At 36.7% G+C, this 18,416-nt stretch overlaps 1 protein-coding gene and 1 long non-coding RNA gene across 2 annotated transcripts in view; one reads left to right on the top strand and one right to left on the bottom strand.

Moving 5' to 3' along the window:
* ctnna2 (catenin (cadherin-associated protein), alpha 2) overlaps positions 1 to 18,416 on the bottom strand; it is a 342,575-nt gene that overhangs the window by 50,271 nt on the left and 273,888 nt on the right. Inside the window, exon 10 of the mRNA XM_028456891.1 lies at positions 1,318 to 1,410. Coding sequence (XP_028312692.1) covers positions 1,318 to 1,410 — 93 coding nt within the window. The remainder of the gene's footprint in view (positions 1 to 1,317; positions 1,411 to 18,416) is intronic.
* On the top strand, positions 13 to 17,175 carry LOC114469521 (uncharacterized). The gene is made up of 3 exons (XR_003674787.1): positions 13 to 24; positions 12,848 to 12,851; positions 17,009 to 17,175. It is a non-coding gene; the product is annotated as an uncharacterized LOC114469521 (long non-coding RNA).

Genomic DNA, 18,416 nt, shown 5'->3' with positions numbered 1-18,416 from the left:
ACATGACTTCAGATGTTTCAAATTGTTACATTTCTAAAACATATAATGGCCCAGGTGAGGTTTGAACCAGCAACCCTCTGATTACAACCTCAGTTTTGGATTCAGCTGTCTGACAGCTGTTGTTCACAGTCCCCGCCCCTTTTTCGGAGCTAGAGCGCCATCTTTTTTTTACTGTGTATGGTCTGGAGGAGTAGAAGATGGAATTGGTGACTTTTCTGCTTGAAAGGTAATTACTGCTGCTTGATTTACATTATGTTTGATTTGTAATTGTTACACTAGAACTCTGTGGTACATGTGTTGTTCATGTGCGCGCAGCAGCCTCCATGTGGGCTGCTGTAAGTGACACTGTGTTGTTGCTGCTGCTGTTGAGGTGTGTGCACATTGAGAGGGAGAAGCGCTGCTGTAATATGCTTTTAACAGTACATGTTATTTTACTGTGATGTTGCTGTCGGACTAACGTTAGCTTGTTAGCTCCTCTGAGGGAGGGACTTTAGAAAGTTTGGATGGAGGGCAAGAGAACAGTGGGGAGTGATGGGGAGAGAGGGATCTGAGAGTTGTGTACTGCACCTTTAACTCATGTTGCAAAAACGGCAAAAGTCACTCAACAATAATCACCGCAGCATTACAATCCCAAAAGAAAGTTTTCACAAGCGGAGCCTTGTTGGTGTTGTAGCAGCATCTCAGCGGCTTATGCCAATGACGACATCATCATTTGTTACCGTGTGATTGGCTAAAACGAATCATGGTGGACAGGCCCTTCACCCAATCAGCTTCAAGCATTCTGTTCATGTTCCTCCCTGGTTCAGAAAGGATTCGCCAGACACAGACTCAGATCAATGTGGAGAACTCGAGTTAGAGGGAGGGCTACATATCAGTCAGGTTAACCTAAACTGAAAACAGAGAACAATGTCCCGCTCTTTCTTTCATATCTTCTTTGTACATCCATCCATTTATTTTTTTTTAGTGTGTCACGAACTGCCAGCATGTACCAGGAGAAATGTCTCTCTTAAGTATCCCAAATTAGTGAGCACCCATCAGTGAATATGTTTGAACATGCAATTATTAAAATAATAAAGAGATATTTTAATCTCTCTTCATTTTTTCCCTGACATAAAACTATGTCCAAACCTTGGTGAAAGAAACAGGCTGGTAACCTTGGAAATATAAATAGATACCGTCATTCAGTGGACATTTTGAAAAAAGGCTACTACACAGAACGAAAAAACAAGCAAAAGTGCACTAGTATTTACAAAGTTGACTAAGACTTTGATGATAAGTGCATTATATTGTGATGTATAGCATTTTAAAAGTCCTCACCTGTGGACAAAGGCTGTCAATTTGAGTGGCAGCCATCCGAACCAATTTCACACCTTCTTCATTGTTGGAAATGGAGCATGCCAGGTTTGCTACCTGCACGGACAAAGGAAAAAAAAAAAAAAGGTTAGTTGCATTAAGTTGTACCCAGAAAACCCTCTTAATGGTCAGGTGAGCACACCATTTATTTTCTAATAACTTGGCATGCAGATATTTTAACAGAAATGACTGTTTCAACAGCATCTTGTAACTAAACTGGAAGCAAATTTTTGGCTGAGACAGTTTTATTTTAAATCTGGCATGAACATGACAGATTCAGTAAAAAAGGCCTTACCAGGGTTCCTGTGAGTAAAAACAAATTGAGGGAAATGAGTTACAATAATAAAATAAAAATGGCATTAGGAGTATAATAACTCAAGTTTGTGCTGACTTTCTGACTGGTAAAAATGAAACACAGATACCAATAGACAGCAACTTAATGGTAATTGTGTCTCTTAATAGAATGTAGTGTAGATGAACATTTGAAGGCTTTATTGAACAGAAAAGGCAGAATGTCATTCAAACACGGCCATCTATATTGTACAAGTGGGATGAGGATCAAGTCTTCCCAAAAGGTTTGCCTGATTAAAAATAATATAATTGATTGTATTTAAATAACTGAAAATGACCCGTTTCTGAATGCAGGAGGTTTGTGGTAATAATGTACATTTTTAACAGGCCTAGTTGTCATGAAGTCTGGTTCGGAGAGCAAGTTGTCAGATCGCACAAAGTTTTCATTCTGAGCGTTTGAACGTCATGTTAGTAACTTTAAAGCAAACAGAAAGAATCTGTGTGACAAAGCAGAAAGATGAGTTGAATTTAATGTGTAAAAATGTCATCAAAATCCTTGGATTTCCTGTGAATTTGCACTTCCATGTTCACACCATATGTATACAAAGGACTGAACTCATTAGGGTGACATTTCCCGCATTGGCTGTGATGCATTAGGAGCGTGCCTAAATAATTACGGGGCCCGGTGGTGCGACCACATGCTTTATTGTGTAATTAAAATGCCAGATGGTTCAAACGTATGCAACGACTTTTTGTTTGATTTATGTAGGTTTTTAAATAGAGGTATATAATATGTTTTCAGCTCCACTCTTTATCTTTCTTTAGACAAAATCAGGTTACATTTCTGAACCGTTTGTGGAATTAGACCAGACATGTGTTAGCGTTAGCCAACAGCTCTAGAGTGTTAAACTCATCATATGTACTTGATAGTATTTGGAAGACTGGTGGTCTCTGTATATAATAATAATAATAATAATAATATATACTGTATATATAATATATACAACAGAAAAGGATATTCTGGGAGGAAATGTATGCCACCATGATATATTATTTTACAGTGTGGCAGAAGTGAATGATCTGCTCCATCCATGAAAGTCCTCAGATTTTAGCAGAGGTGTAAAGAGCACTTATATATGTTACTTGATTGAAATTGTACTCAAGTTAACTTAAGTCACACATAAAATACTCAAGTTCAAGTAAAAAAAAGTAGCTCAATTAAATAGTGCTCAAAGTAAAAGTTAATAAATACTTTCACCCCTCCACATTTATTTTTGGTAATAAATCTTGCCACGGTTCCCTTACATACAGTAAACATCTCACGGATAAACCTAAAGAGGAAGAGACAAAATCTTGCATAATTAGAACTTCAATTTTTCTTAAGGCATCTGTATAAAATAAAAGGTTTGTCAAAATGTACAATTCTTTTTAAAATAAAATAACATCAATAAATTAAATAAAAAAAATTGAAAACAGGCTCTAAGTATAGCTACATTTATCAACTCAAAAAGTGAGAAAATAACCTCCATTTAATGCTGTTTCTGGCACGGTCCATTACGTTTAATCTGACTGGTCGGCTATGATGTGATGCATTTGATTGTTGTGATTGTTGATTTCATTTTTTGCAGTTTCACAATGTCTGTTGATCATTTTAAAACAAAAAATATATATAATTTACTCAGGAGCGGTTGGGTGTAGAAATATAAGTAATTACATTACTTCTTTAAAATGACTGATTTAGAAATGTCCTCCAAAAAGTATTAGTAGCCATAAAAGCTACTCAGTTACAGTAACGTGAGTACTTGTATTCTGTTACTTTTACCTCTGCGGGCCAGCTCATCTGTCAGTAATTATCAACACATTTTATAAAACCTACAGTATGCCAGGGTTGGGCTCAATTACATTTTTCAATTCCAATTACATCTTCAATTAAAGATTAAATCATATATGGTACTTATATATATAAATGCCATATACTGTATGTTGTTATATGAAATATGTCCTCTGCATTTAACCCATCCCTGAGGAGCAGTGAGCAGCCATATTGCGGCGCTTGGGAAGCAGCTGGGGACTTGCTCAACATCCCACAGCAGTGGCCCGGGTGAGATTCGAACCAGCAACCTTCCGATTACAAGCCCAGCATCCTTAACCAGTAATTGTTGGACTTTAGCTATATTCTACCTAATTGAAAACATGTATCTACTTCTTACAACTAATCCCCATTTCTCACCGAATCAGTTCCTATATGAGCCTATGATTGAAATTTAGCTAAACAGACACGTTGCCTAGTTGCCAGTCTGCATTAGTGCTTGTAGTGCTCACATGTCTCTGATTAGGACAAATTGAGAAAAATCTAATATGTGTTGAGGACTCTTGCTGAGAGCTCTGCCTCTTTAGCACTGACAGCAGTGAGAACGTAGATGAATAGCAGTCCAGTGCGAGGCACAGGGTGTGTACGTGTTTAAAACAGGTCTGGGAGAAAAGGAGAAAGACACTGTGATTGAGAGCTCGCCGTTGACACAATGTGACTTTTCAGAAAGGATTTGGTTAGAAACTGGAGAAAGCACATCTATAAGTAGCTGAGATTAGCGTACTGCTGGTTGAACCTATTGTAAATTGTAAAAAAATTATTTCAGCTATTTCATTCTTTCCTGCCAACAAGAAAAGGTTTCAAAAGATCCTATGTGTGTTAATAGGTTTGAAAACTCTGACCATTACTCTTAAAATGTGTTTTTGTGTGTGTGTGTGTGTGTGTGTGTGCGTGTGTGTGTGTCTTTTAGCTTGTTTTTTTTAATTTTTTTATTTTATTGATCTTAAAAAGCAATTTATCATTGTAAGAATGTGCATTGTTCCCACAGTACATTACATTGTGAACTACAGTTGAGTAAAGGACTTTAAAAAAGATAAATGGTGAAGCACTACACATTCAGCACATAATTGCATTAAATTGAACCATTTAAGGGGTAAAAATGTGTATTTCTCTATTTTTCTATCCACTTATATACTGTAGTTTTTGGTCTCTGGTTTTGCTCAGCTTTCCGACTCCTGCAGTGAAGCCATGGGGAGCAACAGGTCAGAGGGTTTTCTGGCTACCTCCCACTCCCCCCTACATATATAGTGAAATAGGTCTTGACCATAGCTTGAAAATGCAGCAAATAAAATACTAACTGTACGTATCAGAGGAGGTGCTTCTCCTTTGGGTTTTTTTTTTTTCTCTGAGCAGAGGAAGAACATACCAACACGGATGGTTTGAGTGAATACCACGCAAGCCTAATGCTGATATGGTCAAAGATGTCGAACAGAATGTGTAATTTAACGAAAAAGGCTTGCTCCAGGGAACGTGCGTGTGTTAGTGCAGTCAGTGAAAGAGAGAGAATCCAAGCCCATTCTTCATTTTAACCGCAAACAAAAGAACTATTGATTTGGTCTTTTTGCTCTGTCTTAGATAATCACTTCAATTCTAATTTGATGAAGGTTTCCATGGCAGTTGCAGAGATTGGTATTCTCAGTGATCCAAATCACCAACATGTATCTGAGTAACAGGAAGTTGCTCTCATAGTGTGTGTGTGTGTGTGTGCGTGTTTTTAGACTTACAGTAACATCTATTGGCAGGGAGCACTGATTATGATGACACATATCAACAGTCACACTCATTATTAACTTTGTTTGCACGCCTCTGAATATAATGACTCAAACTTTATGACAGATGATGGGATTTTTCCCACTTTTCACAGTGTGCACAGAGAAGCAGCAGGATGTAGAATACAGCAAAAACAATAATAATAATAATAATAATAATAATAGAAATAATAATAATAATAATAATAATAATAATAATAATAATAATAATAATAATAATAATAATAATAATAATAAATCCATAAACCAGGGTTGGGTCAATTACATTTTCCAGTGACAATTACAATTTAAATTATCCATGTTAATTTACAATTCAGCTGTTATTACAGAGACCAGCATTTTTCCCAATTAAAATTAAATTACAATTTTTTTTTTTTTGTCCTCAGAAAGTCAATTACAATAACGCTCTCAATTACTAAAGTTAAATTATAATTATCACAATTACTGAGCCTCTTGTGTTAGCTTGCTGTTAGCATCTCTTATGATAACAGGTCCTAAATCAGCCGTAAAATACACTAAAAACAAATATCTATCATATAATTAGTTACCTTGTTAGGCTTCCTAATCAATAATAATATAGGTTTTAATAATCTTGGTGTGGGCGTCGGCCTTTTTTGTGTCAGTATACCCCTAAGTTATTTTTTTTTTTACATGGTAAAATATGGGAAAGCTTGATATGGGACAAATAACATGGTTCCCTAATTTTGCGTGAAATTATAATTGATCATTTTGGACTTTTTTTTTTTCAACTTTTTATTGACAACTTATAATTGACAGTTTTTATAGAATTTTCATGGCAATCACAATTACCAAGTCAATAATCTGAACTCAGTTACAATTTAATTATGATTACGAAAGCAACAGATTTTTAAAAATGAAAATTACAATTATAATTATGCCATAAATGTAATTAATTATCAATTAAGCAATTACAATTATGATTGACCCCAATCCTTCTTAAAAACATCTTTTTTACTAAAAAGATTTTAGCTGAGCATAATTAAAAAAAAAAGAAAAACACACAGATAGATAGATAGATAGATAGATAGATAGATAGATAGATAGATAGATGATAGATAGATGATAGATAGATAGATAGATAGATAGATAGATAGATAGATAGATAGATAGATAGATAGATAGATAGATAGATAGATAGATAGATAGATAGATAGATAGAAAGATAGATAGATAGATAGATAGATAGATGCATTTGAACAAAATTACGTTGCATTAGCCACAACAAAAAACAGTTGAATAAGCAGCGAGAATACAAGAGTAAAAAGAATAAAAACCAGGTCAGGTCAGACAGGGATTCAGTATAAATATGTAAATATATCAGTGCAAAGAGTATGTGCAACAAGAGGTAGATAGAATAAATAATGTGGAGGTCTGTTAAAATCTGAAGTTGCTTAGTGATATTTAGTATTTATAGGTGTTATATTACAACAAATCTACAAAACTACCAGAACTTCTAACTGCTTTCTTATGCTTCCTTATTGCAGACTGGTGCAGGGATTCAACACTCACATGTGATACACACACACACACAGACACTGAGTAAATAAATCAGTCTGTCAACATAGATGCCGGAGAACATGCAACAGGGGAATACAGTATTCAGACTGTGAAACAATTACAGGTCCGCCCCCACAGGAGCACCTCTATTTGTTTTAGTCACAAGCCGTTGGCTCCCAGAGGTGATGACTGTACACTCAGACACACTATGGACTGAAAGTGACAGAAGCTGGTTAAAGTGCATGACATCAGGCAGAACATGCCATGGAGGTGGTGTGAGGAACAGGACTTCAGGGGATGAAGTTGTAGATCAGCCGCAACTGACTACAAACCACACCTTCAGAAATCAATCCCTATTAAGGAGTAAAGTGCATATATCGCCTCAGGATGAATGAAATGCAATAACTTCAAAGGGAGGAACAAGCGTGGAGCATACTAAGCAAAGAAGTTGTAAAAAAAAAAAGAAAAAATAAAGAAAAGAAAAAGAAGGAAGGCTACAGAAGCGATAGATTCTCATGCATGGTCACATGATGTCTCTTCTACAGAAAAAATGAAACCTAACTACCTATAGATCCTAGCAGTGTTGTATTACTCGAGACCAGTCTAGAGACCACATTTTAAAGGTCTTGGCATTTTTACTCTGTCTTGTCTTGGTCTAGGACTGCCCAGACTATTCAAGACCAGCACTAATTCCTCCTTTTTAAAACTGTTTTTAAAATGTGATAACAAGGAGAAGAACTGGATAAAACGATAGACATAATGTGTTATTCACGCATTAATCCACACTGTATAAGGATTGTAATCTTCCTAATGTGACTAAGTGACGCACACACCACTACACGCAAACGAGAGAGAGCAGTGGGAGGCTATACATTCGTTCACGTGACCTAAAACTCTTGTTTTCGTGTAGTTGAGTTTTACATACATGACAGAGTTGCACACATCTTTTTTGTCCGTCAAATGTGTTTAAAATAAACTAAAGATAGAATGTTATTTAACTGTCAAACGTTTTCATGGTTTTATGCTCATGGTCACGGTCTTGGTGCATTCTGGTCTTGGGCAAGTCTTGGTCTCAGATAGTGTGATCTTGAGCACAACCAGGTTCGCAAAATGAGGCACGGGTACCCCATTGATACACAAATTGTCATAGTGGGTACATGAATGAAAACTAAAAACAGCGTGACAACATTGGAAACTATAATATAAATAGAGCAGCAGTCAGGAGCCTCCGTGCACTGCGACAAATAACACATTGGTGTCTCTAAGACAACCGGTGACAGAAAAAACGATCTTATTCAAAAAACGCAAATAAAGCAAGAGCTACATTGCTCTGCACAAGTCAAAACCATGATGCCTTTGTGTGAAAGTGGATTTTTAGCTTTGACAATAATAAAAACAAAATACAGAACAAGACTTTGCATCAAGAACGATTTAGGACTCAGATTCTCAAATTTAGACAAACTTTGCAGAGTTCTCTGCATCCTCTCAACCTCAACCTTCTTTATTAAAGTTGTAGCGAGTAGCAGAGGTGAAAGTAACAGTACTCAAATTACTGTAATTGAGTTGACTTTATGGGTACTTGTACTTTTTTGAGCATATTTCTAAATCAGTCATTTTAATTGTACTTCAGTACGTTTCAAAAGAAGTAAAGTCATTCATTCCATTTCTACACCCAACCATTACTGAGTAAATTATTATTTTTTGTTTTAAAATGATCAACGGACATTGTGAAACTACAAACAATAAAATGACCAGACAACAGTCAAATGCATCACATCATAGCCGACCAATCAGAATAAATCCAATAAAATATACATATATATTTATGGTGTTGTACATAATTCTATAATTTACAGGTCGTGCATCCAGCAGAGATTCCACTCCTGTTGACAGAGCTAAGAAAAGTAAAAAAAAAAAGTATGTTCTCCACATCACACTGCAGTAAAAGAAAAGAAAAAAAACAATAAAAGTATGGTAATTGTATATATTTCTGTAATTTACAGGTTGTGCATCCAGCAGAGGTTGTGGGAAAGACTCTGGCTGGCATCAAACAGACTGGCAGCCAAATGTGCAAACCCTGGACCCCAGAATGCTGCCACAGAGCTGGATTTCGACGTGCCAGCAGCCTTCCTGGAGCTAACGTTCCTGACTGACGAGCTGCTCCAACGTGTTGTCGATCAGACAAACCTGAATATCAATGTCAGTATTTTCAGGCACATCCTGAAAGTCTGCCACATAGCAGAGGTAATGTTTGGACTCCAGTGTCAGTTACAGAACTTTAAACTTTCTTTTCCCACAGGTTATGTCAAAAAGCCAAACCTTGAACTGTACTGGAGTGTGGATGAGGTAGATGCAACACCCTATTTCAATAAGAGGCTCCTTCATTTCAATGACAAAGCATCACAGGATGCATGTGACAAAATGTATAAAGTTCGCCCAGTGTTAGATTACATTGTGGAAAAGTTCAGAGAGATGTACCAACCAGGGAGAAATGTTTGTGTTAATGAGGGAATGATGCAGTGGTGGGGCACCTTTCTTCCAGAGTGTACAACCCACAAAAACTAGTGAAGTATGGGATCAAGTCCTACATACTTTGTGTCTCTGCCACAGGGTACTGCCTCAACATGTGGCCTTATGTAGGGGAAGCTAGTACTCTGTCAGATACCGTGTTCTCACTCCTTGATCGTCTCCCTTCAGGTTAAATGTCTGAAGGGGTACAGGACTGTGAAAAGTTTGGGAACCACTGCTATAAATCAGAGGTGCCCAAATTATTTCCAACGAAAAACCAAAAATGAATCGCAGCGGAGGGCCGCAGGCCAAAACTAAACATTCATGTTCCAGTGCATGAAATTAAATATGCCAATAACATAACTGTGCAAAAAAACCACTTAAAGTAGTTCTGAAGTTGAAGAAAACTTTTCTTTATTGTGTTTCATGGCATAAAATTATGAAATATCTAACATTTAGAGCAATACAAATTCAACAAAATGGGACACAGCATAGCCCGCCTATACAATCAAAACACTAAATTTTTCGTGCCTTGAAAAATCCTTTAAAACTCGAAAAAAAATGACGTAATTGGACCTAGGCTTTAATAATAATAACAATAACCATAATCATAATAATAACAATAAATTACTTTTATTCAGCGCTTTCCAATGGAAACTCAAAGTATGTAGCTTTAGATTTTTTCTAATAAATCACTGTACTGTATTTCATATATTTTTATATTCTAAAAAATATCAAAAAATAAAAAAAACAATTTCAAAAACTGGCCAAAACGAATCGCTTGCGGGGCAACTTGAGATGATTGGCATTGGTAATTTTAATGCTGATGTGTTCATATGATGATGCTAGTAATGCTATTACGTTACTGTATGGTGTACAATTAAAATAAGAACATTCCTTTGAACTAAATCGTTGTTCTCTTTCAACTTAATATATTTTCCTACTCCACACTCAACTCAAAGACAAAGTGGAACAAAATTGCAAGTGACTCTAATGCACTCAGGAGACCTCTCTCCTCTTCCTAACTCGGGATGAAAATGAGCTTAAGTCCCACTTTACTAAGTGACAGGTCCACTAATATCAAGGCTGACTAGAATGCAATCATACCCTTCCTTGACTAGTAATCTCCTGCAGACCCCCAATTTTAAACACCAATGCAGCTACTCCCACATACACAGCAAAAATTGCTGTGCTTTCTGAATTATAATTAATTGTGGTAAAATGGTCTGTTTATTTTCAATGCTGCGCTACTCAAAGGTTAAGTATTTTATTAAAGCATTCAAAACTATACTAGTTCATATGAATCAAAACCAGAAAGCCATTCACTACAATAAAGGTTAAAAGGCCCATGTTAAGCTAAACGTGCTTTAAACATGATAAAAGTGCTAAATGGGCTTCATACACATGCCCAAAGTGTTTTTTTCATTGATTCTCTCAATCGTTAGAGGGTGATTTGCTCCTTTCTTACTGCAGGGTGAGCCCAAACACCTCGCTCCAATTTGATGACGCGTTCCCACTTTGATGACGAATTTGACGCGGCACTGAGCTGGAGAAGCCACACCACCAGGAAGCTCTCTGCCGTGATTGACATGTACTGTAAACAAACACGTTTACATTTCAGCGTCCTTTGCGCAGTGCTATGTATGTATTTTCTACAGTCTATGTGTGTACTTTTTAACGTCCCGCCCCCACGCTCTCTTGTGTTTATAAAGCAGCATGAGCTCGGCTATGAAGTGGGTGGGAGGAGGGCGGGCCGTCCTCTGGCCCTACGTCACCGTGCGGGGAGGAGGAAGTCAGTGTCTCGTCTATAGACACGCCCACTCATGACTATGCATAAGTAGGCCACAAATCAGCCTGTTTGTGTAGAGTTGCTCAGAAAGTGACTTTTCAGAGGCTAAAACTCTGGAAAACAGGTGAGTTTGGGAAAATAAACCTCAAATACTATGTTTTTGGGGTTCTTAGAACAAATGGAGATGGGTGAAAAATAGCATGATATGTGACCTTTAATAAAGAAGTTTACAGATCTAATACACACAGGCTAGTATAACCCCTATGCTCCCAATAAACTAAGCACAATCCTGCAAAGAAACTGCATTGTGTTTGTTTCTTGTATCAACTGTCCTGTATAGTTGTGAAATGATTGGTTCTGTTAAACTACAAGCAACCCAGGTTAAAATATCTACAAATGCTCCTCCATAAACAACATTTAAGTTCAGTGACCCGATTTCACTCGGTCAATGAACAGCTAACAATGCTGCCACAAGTAGAGACCCAACATAACCACGTGTTGCTCACCATTACAATAGGGACATGCAGAGGTCTGTGTGAGGGTGAGACTGATATCGGGCGTGCAGAGGATAGTCCACTTAGACTGAGAAGGTTTTAAGTCATAAGGAATTACTTGCACATGCATTAGCCTTGATTGTAGGAAATTCTTCCCATGTTGGATTATAACAGTGTTTCTAAAATGTTTTTCTATTGCACCCCCTTTGAAGAACGAACAGTTTTCAGGTGCCCCCCCCCCCAAAATTTCAAGAAAATGTGTAAAAAATGTTGCCTTTACTGAAAAAGGTAATACATTGAGACTATTGTTCTTCTATGCAATCACATACTTTAGAACATTAATATTACAGTTTGAGTGCAAAGAAAAATGTTTTTTTCATTCTTCATGCTCAATGTTCAAGCCCACCCCTGCCCCCACGTTTGGTTACCCATGAGGATTGAGAAAAAATCATCCTTTTGCTCTGCTCCTTCTCTGCACATATTAATTTTATTTATATATTTATCACTTCTCCGGTTTGCATAATATTATAAAAGTACTGATGGTATTTAAAAAAATCTATTACACACCCATGGGCGGATTTTGTAACTGCAGATGTTTCTACAGTATATGGAAAATAATTGTCTACCTCAAAAACAATTTAAGCATGCAGAGAAGTTAGCTTATTAATTTTAATTAATATCAAGGCATTTAAAGAACTTGTACACAAATCCAAACTGACTCTTGTTCAACTAATAAAAGAAACCTTCCCACATTTATTTTTTTGGGGTTTTATCTACCCTCCCTTAATAAGCAACAAAAAGTTAATTTGCAAACCTTACAACACAAAGCACAACACAAAAATCAAGTTTAAATGATGTGTTTATAATTGATCTTATTAAATAAGAAAAAGGAATGGAGAATTTCAAACAGAATTTAGCTTTAAGGCACAAATTTAAGCAGCCAGATTACTGAGTTTCACTAAAAATGCCAGAAATGAATTAAATATAACAGTTCTCTAATAAAAGTAATGAAATAACAGCGGGGCATTTGTAATGAAAGCCAGAAGTCTGTTCACAGTAGACATGCTGTGTGTTTGCACCTTGAAAGGTCTAGAACCAGTGGTTTCACCTGTGACAGTATTGAAATAGGCTTTAAACTCTGATTTATTTATCTTGAAAATTGAAAGCTCAAATGAAGAAGACAGTATTGAGGGAGAGTGGGCAGCTAAAGATAAATACCCACAATAAAATGTATTGGCCTCAACAAGAGACACAGAGAGGTAATTGAAAGCAATATAAACAAATCAAATCATGTGTCTACACATGCTGTGGATTACTGCGTCTCTGTATGGAGTCTTGGAAATTGCATTATTCTGTGCAAACTGTTGGGAATGACAGAGCATTGGGAAAGGAAAGGAGAGGCAAACAAATGGCTGACTTACATTCCCTTTGGCAGAGGTGAAATGTGCACACACACGCACACGCATACGCACACGCACACACACACACACACACACACACACACACGCACACGCACACGCACACGCACACACACACACACTCACTCACTCACACTTCTTTTGGCCTCAGTGTCTTGCTGCTTTGCTGTGACTGAAAAGCAAAGGCTGGATAGATGGTCCTTTCGTCATTTTTCTAACTGCACTCGGAGTCAGATGGGGGGGCTCGCACTCAGCGCCACCTATACATTCGGATAGCAGTGACTGCTGAGCTCGTTCTACAGCGGTTTGTTCATCTTACAACATTTATTGCCTTTTGCTCAAGCCGCTACTGCAGCCACAGGGGTCAGACTACCTCTTACCAGCCCACTACAACCACAACCCCCCACTACAGAGAGAGAGAGAGAGAGAAAAAAAGCATTTTCATCACAAGTATTGATTTCACTTTGCTGACTCTCTCCTTGTTTTTGAGAGTGCTAGCCAAGCAGTCAGACCTGGCACCAAAACATAATTATGAAAATGGACCTCTGGGTTGTTTCTTTTAATGTGTTTGTACAGCCCATCATCCCTCCGCAAGACATTTAAAGCTAGTTCCAGAAGGATTGAAATGCTTGACCCAGTCTAGCGTAACTTATATTCTTAACCAGGTCAAGGTCCCTCACCATGATCACATTATTTCAATTTGAGACTTTTGTTATTATTAATATTACTACTACTACGACGACGACAAAGACGACTATTACTACTTATAATAATAATAATAATAATAATAATAATAATAATAATAATAATAATTATGGTTCATGGTTTATTGTTACATTTTTTTGATTTATCTATGTTTACTGAATGCTACACAACTTTATATTTAAATGGTTTTTTTTTTACATTGTATTTCAGGAAATACAGTTTACAACAGCTATTGACCAAAATATTGAATTTTGGCTTTCATTATCCCCCACCCCCATCAGACCTATAAATCCCATATTGGTCGGGCTTTATATTGTCAGTACTCTTTTATCATTGGCAGCGTAATTAAATATATCTCTGTGTTAGTCAGTAGTATGACTCATAATAAAATATTTTAGAATTATGTTTTGAAAATGTGTCTCCTAACTAGGTAGCAACACAGTTTTCTGCAGCAGATTTCCATGTAATAACAATCCTTAATCGGATTAATGTTTGTTTCCATTTAATCCGTGTTAGGGTCTAATCTTTATCAACACAAGCTGAAATGAAGTTACCCTATATCTTGCTGGCAGTTCCAATAGTCTCTCCAAAAATGCATTAGAGCATTATCAGTACTTTATTTGATTTAAAGATTTGTATGATATTTGTGATTGTCTGCAGGGTTATCTAATGAATATTGTCACTTATTTCACAAGGTGCCACCAACCACAGTGTATAGTCCCACACACATTCTCAACAATGCAACACCTTGACATTTCTCTGTGCTTTTCTTCATCTTCCTAAGGCAAAGAATAAGCATGATTAGTCCTGTTGTATAATAGATATGGAGTAGGAAAGGTCAGCGGTTGTCAGTCCTTAATGTTTCAACCTTTAAATTAGGGGTGGGATGAAGTTCTAAAAAATGAGCTTTGAGCATGACTGAAAATGAATAATTACTTATTATGAATTATACAAATGTAACAATGAAGAGGGAGGAGTAGATTTATACAACACAAGGTCAGGGAAATCTTTCAAAAGAAGAGAAACTAAACAATTTACCACAGCAACATTTAAATCATAAAAAGCCAACACTCAAAACTTACAGACATGATTTTGTAACCCTTGTTTTTAAGGGTTTTTTGAGATTTCAGTCGCACAAAAACACCTCCTCCTCCTCCTCCTCCTCCTCCTCCTTCTTATATATAAAAAAAGTCCTCGTAAAGGTGTTAATTACACCTAATATATAATGCAGTGTGTTGTGAAGCTCCAGCACTCTGATCAGTAAAAATCTAAATGGTGATGTAATAAATACATGTTAATGCATTTAGTGATGTATCTTTTCACAGCAACAGTAAAAACATGGTAACTACAACACACATGTATTTCTCTTTTGAATATAACAAGTCATTGTAGGGGCCTCTTTTTGGTACTTTAATGCCAACACTAGTTAAAAAAAAAAATCACAGTTTTTTTTATGAATGATGTCTGTGTTAAAAAAATATATTATTTTTTTTTTAACTGTAGAGCCACAAATAAATAAATACATACATAAATAAGAAGAAAAAAAACACTATAATAATCAGCGTTATCTGCATTTCCAGTTAAATAATGAAATTGTTCTATTACTCTGTAACATTATTACAATTGGCTACATTTTGATTGGGGATGTTAAATACAACAGCTCAAAGGACCCAGTAATGTAAGTCAAACCAACAGTCTGCAAAAGCTATTGGTGCAATGACTCAAACTATGGTATCACTTCTATAGATAGAACTTCATTTGGCTTCAAGTTTACTAAATCACATTGACCATGGAACCACATGTGTTACAGGTGCCATTCTGGTGAAATACAAATTCTGTATTCTACATATTCAGAAAGTTTAAAAATGTAACTGCAGTTATCGCGCCTTGGGGACAGTGACCCACAGCTTTATATTTCCACCTCTTTTAAATGAAACAGTTAGTGGTATGCTAATGCATCATTTAGAAAAGTTGCTATCAGTTGGTGCCCGTATGGGAACATTTAGGGGTTAGATCCAGAACAGTAGACAGCAGGTCCTGCCATTATTAAAACATCTTTGTCGCTGTCCTCCAAGGTTCTCGCTGCATTGGGTCATTACATATTTCTTTGAATGGTTGGCTTTGCAATAACCCAAATGTATTTATTAAAACTGTCTGTTACTGACCAATTATTGTTGACACAATAAGTAAACTTTGCTATTTAGGTATCAAGAAATGTTCTGTTAATGTATACATTTAAGTAGCTAATTTTTCAAAAAATTAAAATAAAATGAATGAATAAGGAAATTTGTAAATTACTGAAAGATGAAAGGGTTAGATTTGGATTTTAAGGGTCAACACATTAACTAGGCAAGTACCCTTAAAAAAAATAAATAAATAGATAATAATAAAAAAATTAAAAAAAACAAAACAACTGAAAAAAGAGAAGGGAGCCAATGGTTTCTATCTGGCTGAAGGAGACATACTGGTATTTATTACTGCTGGAGCAACAATAGTTCTTTCTGCAAGTTAAACATTTCCCTCCCAATTACTTAGGGTTTGTAAGCTTTTTAAAGGGACGGTACTATGAAAAAAATCACTTTATAATGGTTTTGCTACAGTGATATACATCCCTTTAGCTTCATTCAGAGCGCCAAAGATGAAAACGTTCTGTTTCCTCCCTCCCTTGTCAGCTCCAAAACGGCAGTTCCATTTTTAGTACCAGTTACATCGCCTCGTATCGCCTTCAATTTGATCTGACGTGTTTGTGACCCATTGCGACACAGCGGTTGGACAAAACGAATGATTATCACCTTAAATTGACTATTTCTGTGGTTAGGAGAGGAGAGGAGGAGAAGAACGCGACATAGTAGCTCTGGTGAGTGATTCTGATTCTGAAAACAGCTGATAACCTCTGCTGCTGCTGCTGCCGCATACACACAATGAAACAGTGTTTGTCTGACTCACAATTACAATAGCCACTTAAATATCTATGTGTTTTACTGTAATGTGCAGTTTTTTGACTGAAAACAATAACAACAGTGTGTTGATGGCAAAGGAATATCGCTTTGGTGATCACTGATCTCCCTCGCAAGAGCTATGAAGTCAGTGTCTATAGACACACCTACTCATGAATAAGCATAAGAAGGCCCTAAACAACCCGATTTTAGAACTGCTCAGAAAGTCACTTTTCAGAGGCTAAAACTCTGGAAAACAGGCGAGTTTGGGAAAATAAACCTCAAATACTATGTTGTTGGGGTTCTTAGAACAAATGGAGATGGGTGAAAAATAGCACAATACTGTATCTTTAAAAGTAAGTAAGTAATGTTTATTTATACAGCATCTTTCACAGACAGAAGTCACAGAGTGCTTTACATATCAGCTCATTCACACACCAATGGGTCAGAGCTGCCATGCAAGGTGCTTGTCAACCACTGGGAGCAACTTGGAGTTCAGTGTCTTGCCCAAGGACACTTCAACGTATAGACTGGGATCAAACTCCAAACCTCTCGATCAGACAACAACCTCTCGACCACCTGAGCTAGAAATACCAGAACTATAGTGTCTTAAATGAACATTTTCAAACTCACACACTCATCTTCTGCACCCACTTTATCCTGTACAGGGTCTCAAGGATGTGGTTGTCTTTCTAGCTTACATCAAGGGGCAACACCCTAGACACGACACATGTCGAAGGGGCAAAAAAATACAAATAAACATGTTTTTGGACTGTGGGAGGAAGCCATAATATCCAGAGAAAACCCATGCAAACACTGCAAAAACAGGAAAAATCCCTATGTAAATGTCCAGCTTGGGAATCAAACCCACGATATTGCATCTTGCCAAGAGGAAGAAGTGCTGCCCTTAAATGTCGATCAGAATTGTTGATTGGATTATTTTTAGCACACTGATAATCTTATCTATTTTTATCATTACACAAATTACCAAAAAAAAAAAAATCATAAAATATTTCTATGAGTAATATGAGTGAGATGTCTCACCAGACAACCCTTCTTGCGAGTGAGAAGAGGTGCTTATTTTGAACGAGGAACTGTACATCCACCCCCCTCTTACAGAGGGTGAGAGTGTCCCTGGTGGATGGACAGTTCTTACCAGACCAATCAGCCAGATGGGCTTCTGAAGGCTACGGGGAGTGTATATCCCATAGTGAGACATCTCAAAAAATATTATGAAACAGAACTCCCTTTTGCAAAGCTGCAGGTGCATATTTTATTATCCATGCAAAAATTTAATTCGGGAGTGAGAAAAAGAACTGGGACAACCAAGCAACATTGTTTAACTTAATGCAAGCAGTGCTGAAATATTAATCAGGGAAGACTTGAATCTGCTGCAATTATCCTTCATACAGTTACCACAGAGGTGTGAGTAATTGGAATGAAGCAGTGAAACAATGACGCTCTGAATTCCCTGCATGAGTAACAATTGTTCCTTTTTCTTGGCAAAGTGTCTGTTCAGCTTTTTATTGTATTTGCTACATCCTTTGAAGTAAAAAAAAAAAAGAGAGACTTGTAATTATTTTTGGCTGAAACCCTTGTGGTAGTTGTTAGTGGGTTCTTTACATATGGATGGAAACAAATGATGAAATAATCAATGATATTAACAGTAAAAACATTTGAGTGTGACAGCCTAATCTTATCATCTGAGAATGATAAACAATCAAAGCTACACTACACCCTGTGTGTCTACTTGCCTTTACCTTCT

This window comes from Gouania willdenowi, chromosome 1 (assembly GCF_900634775.1).
Source record: "Gouania willdenowi chromosome 1, fGouWil2.1, whole genome shotgun sequence".
NCBI classification, from domain to species: Eukaryota; Metazoa; Chordata; class Actinopteri; order Blenniiformes; family Gobiesocidae; genus Gouania; species Gouania willdenowi.
Note: the sequence above shows the minus strand (reverse complement) of the source record. Positions and strands in the feature narration are given on the sequence as shown.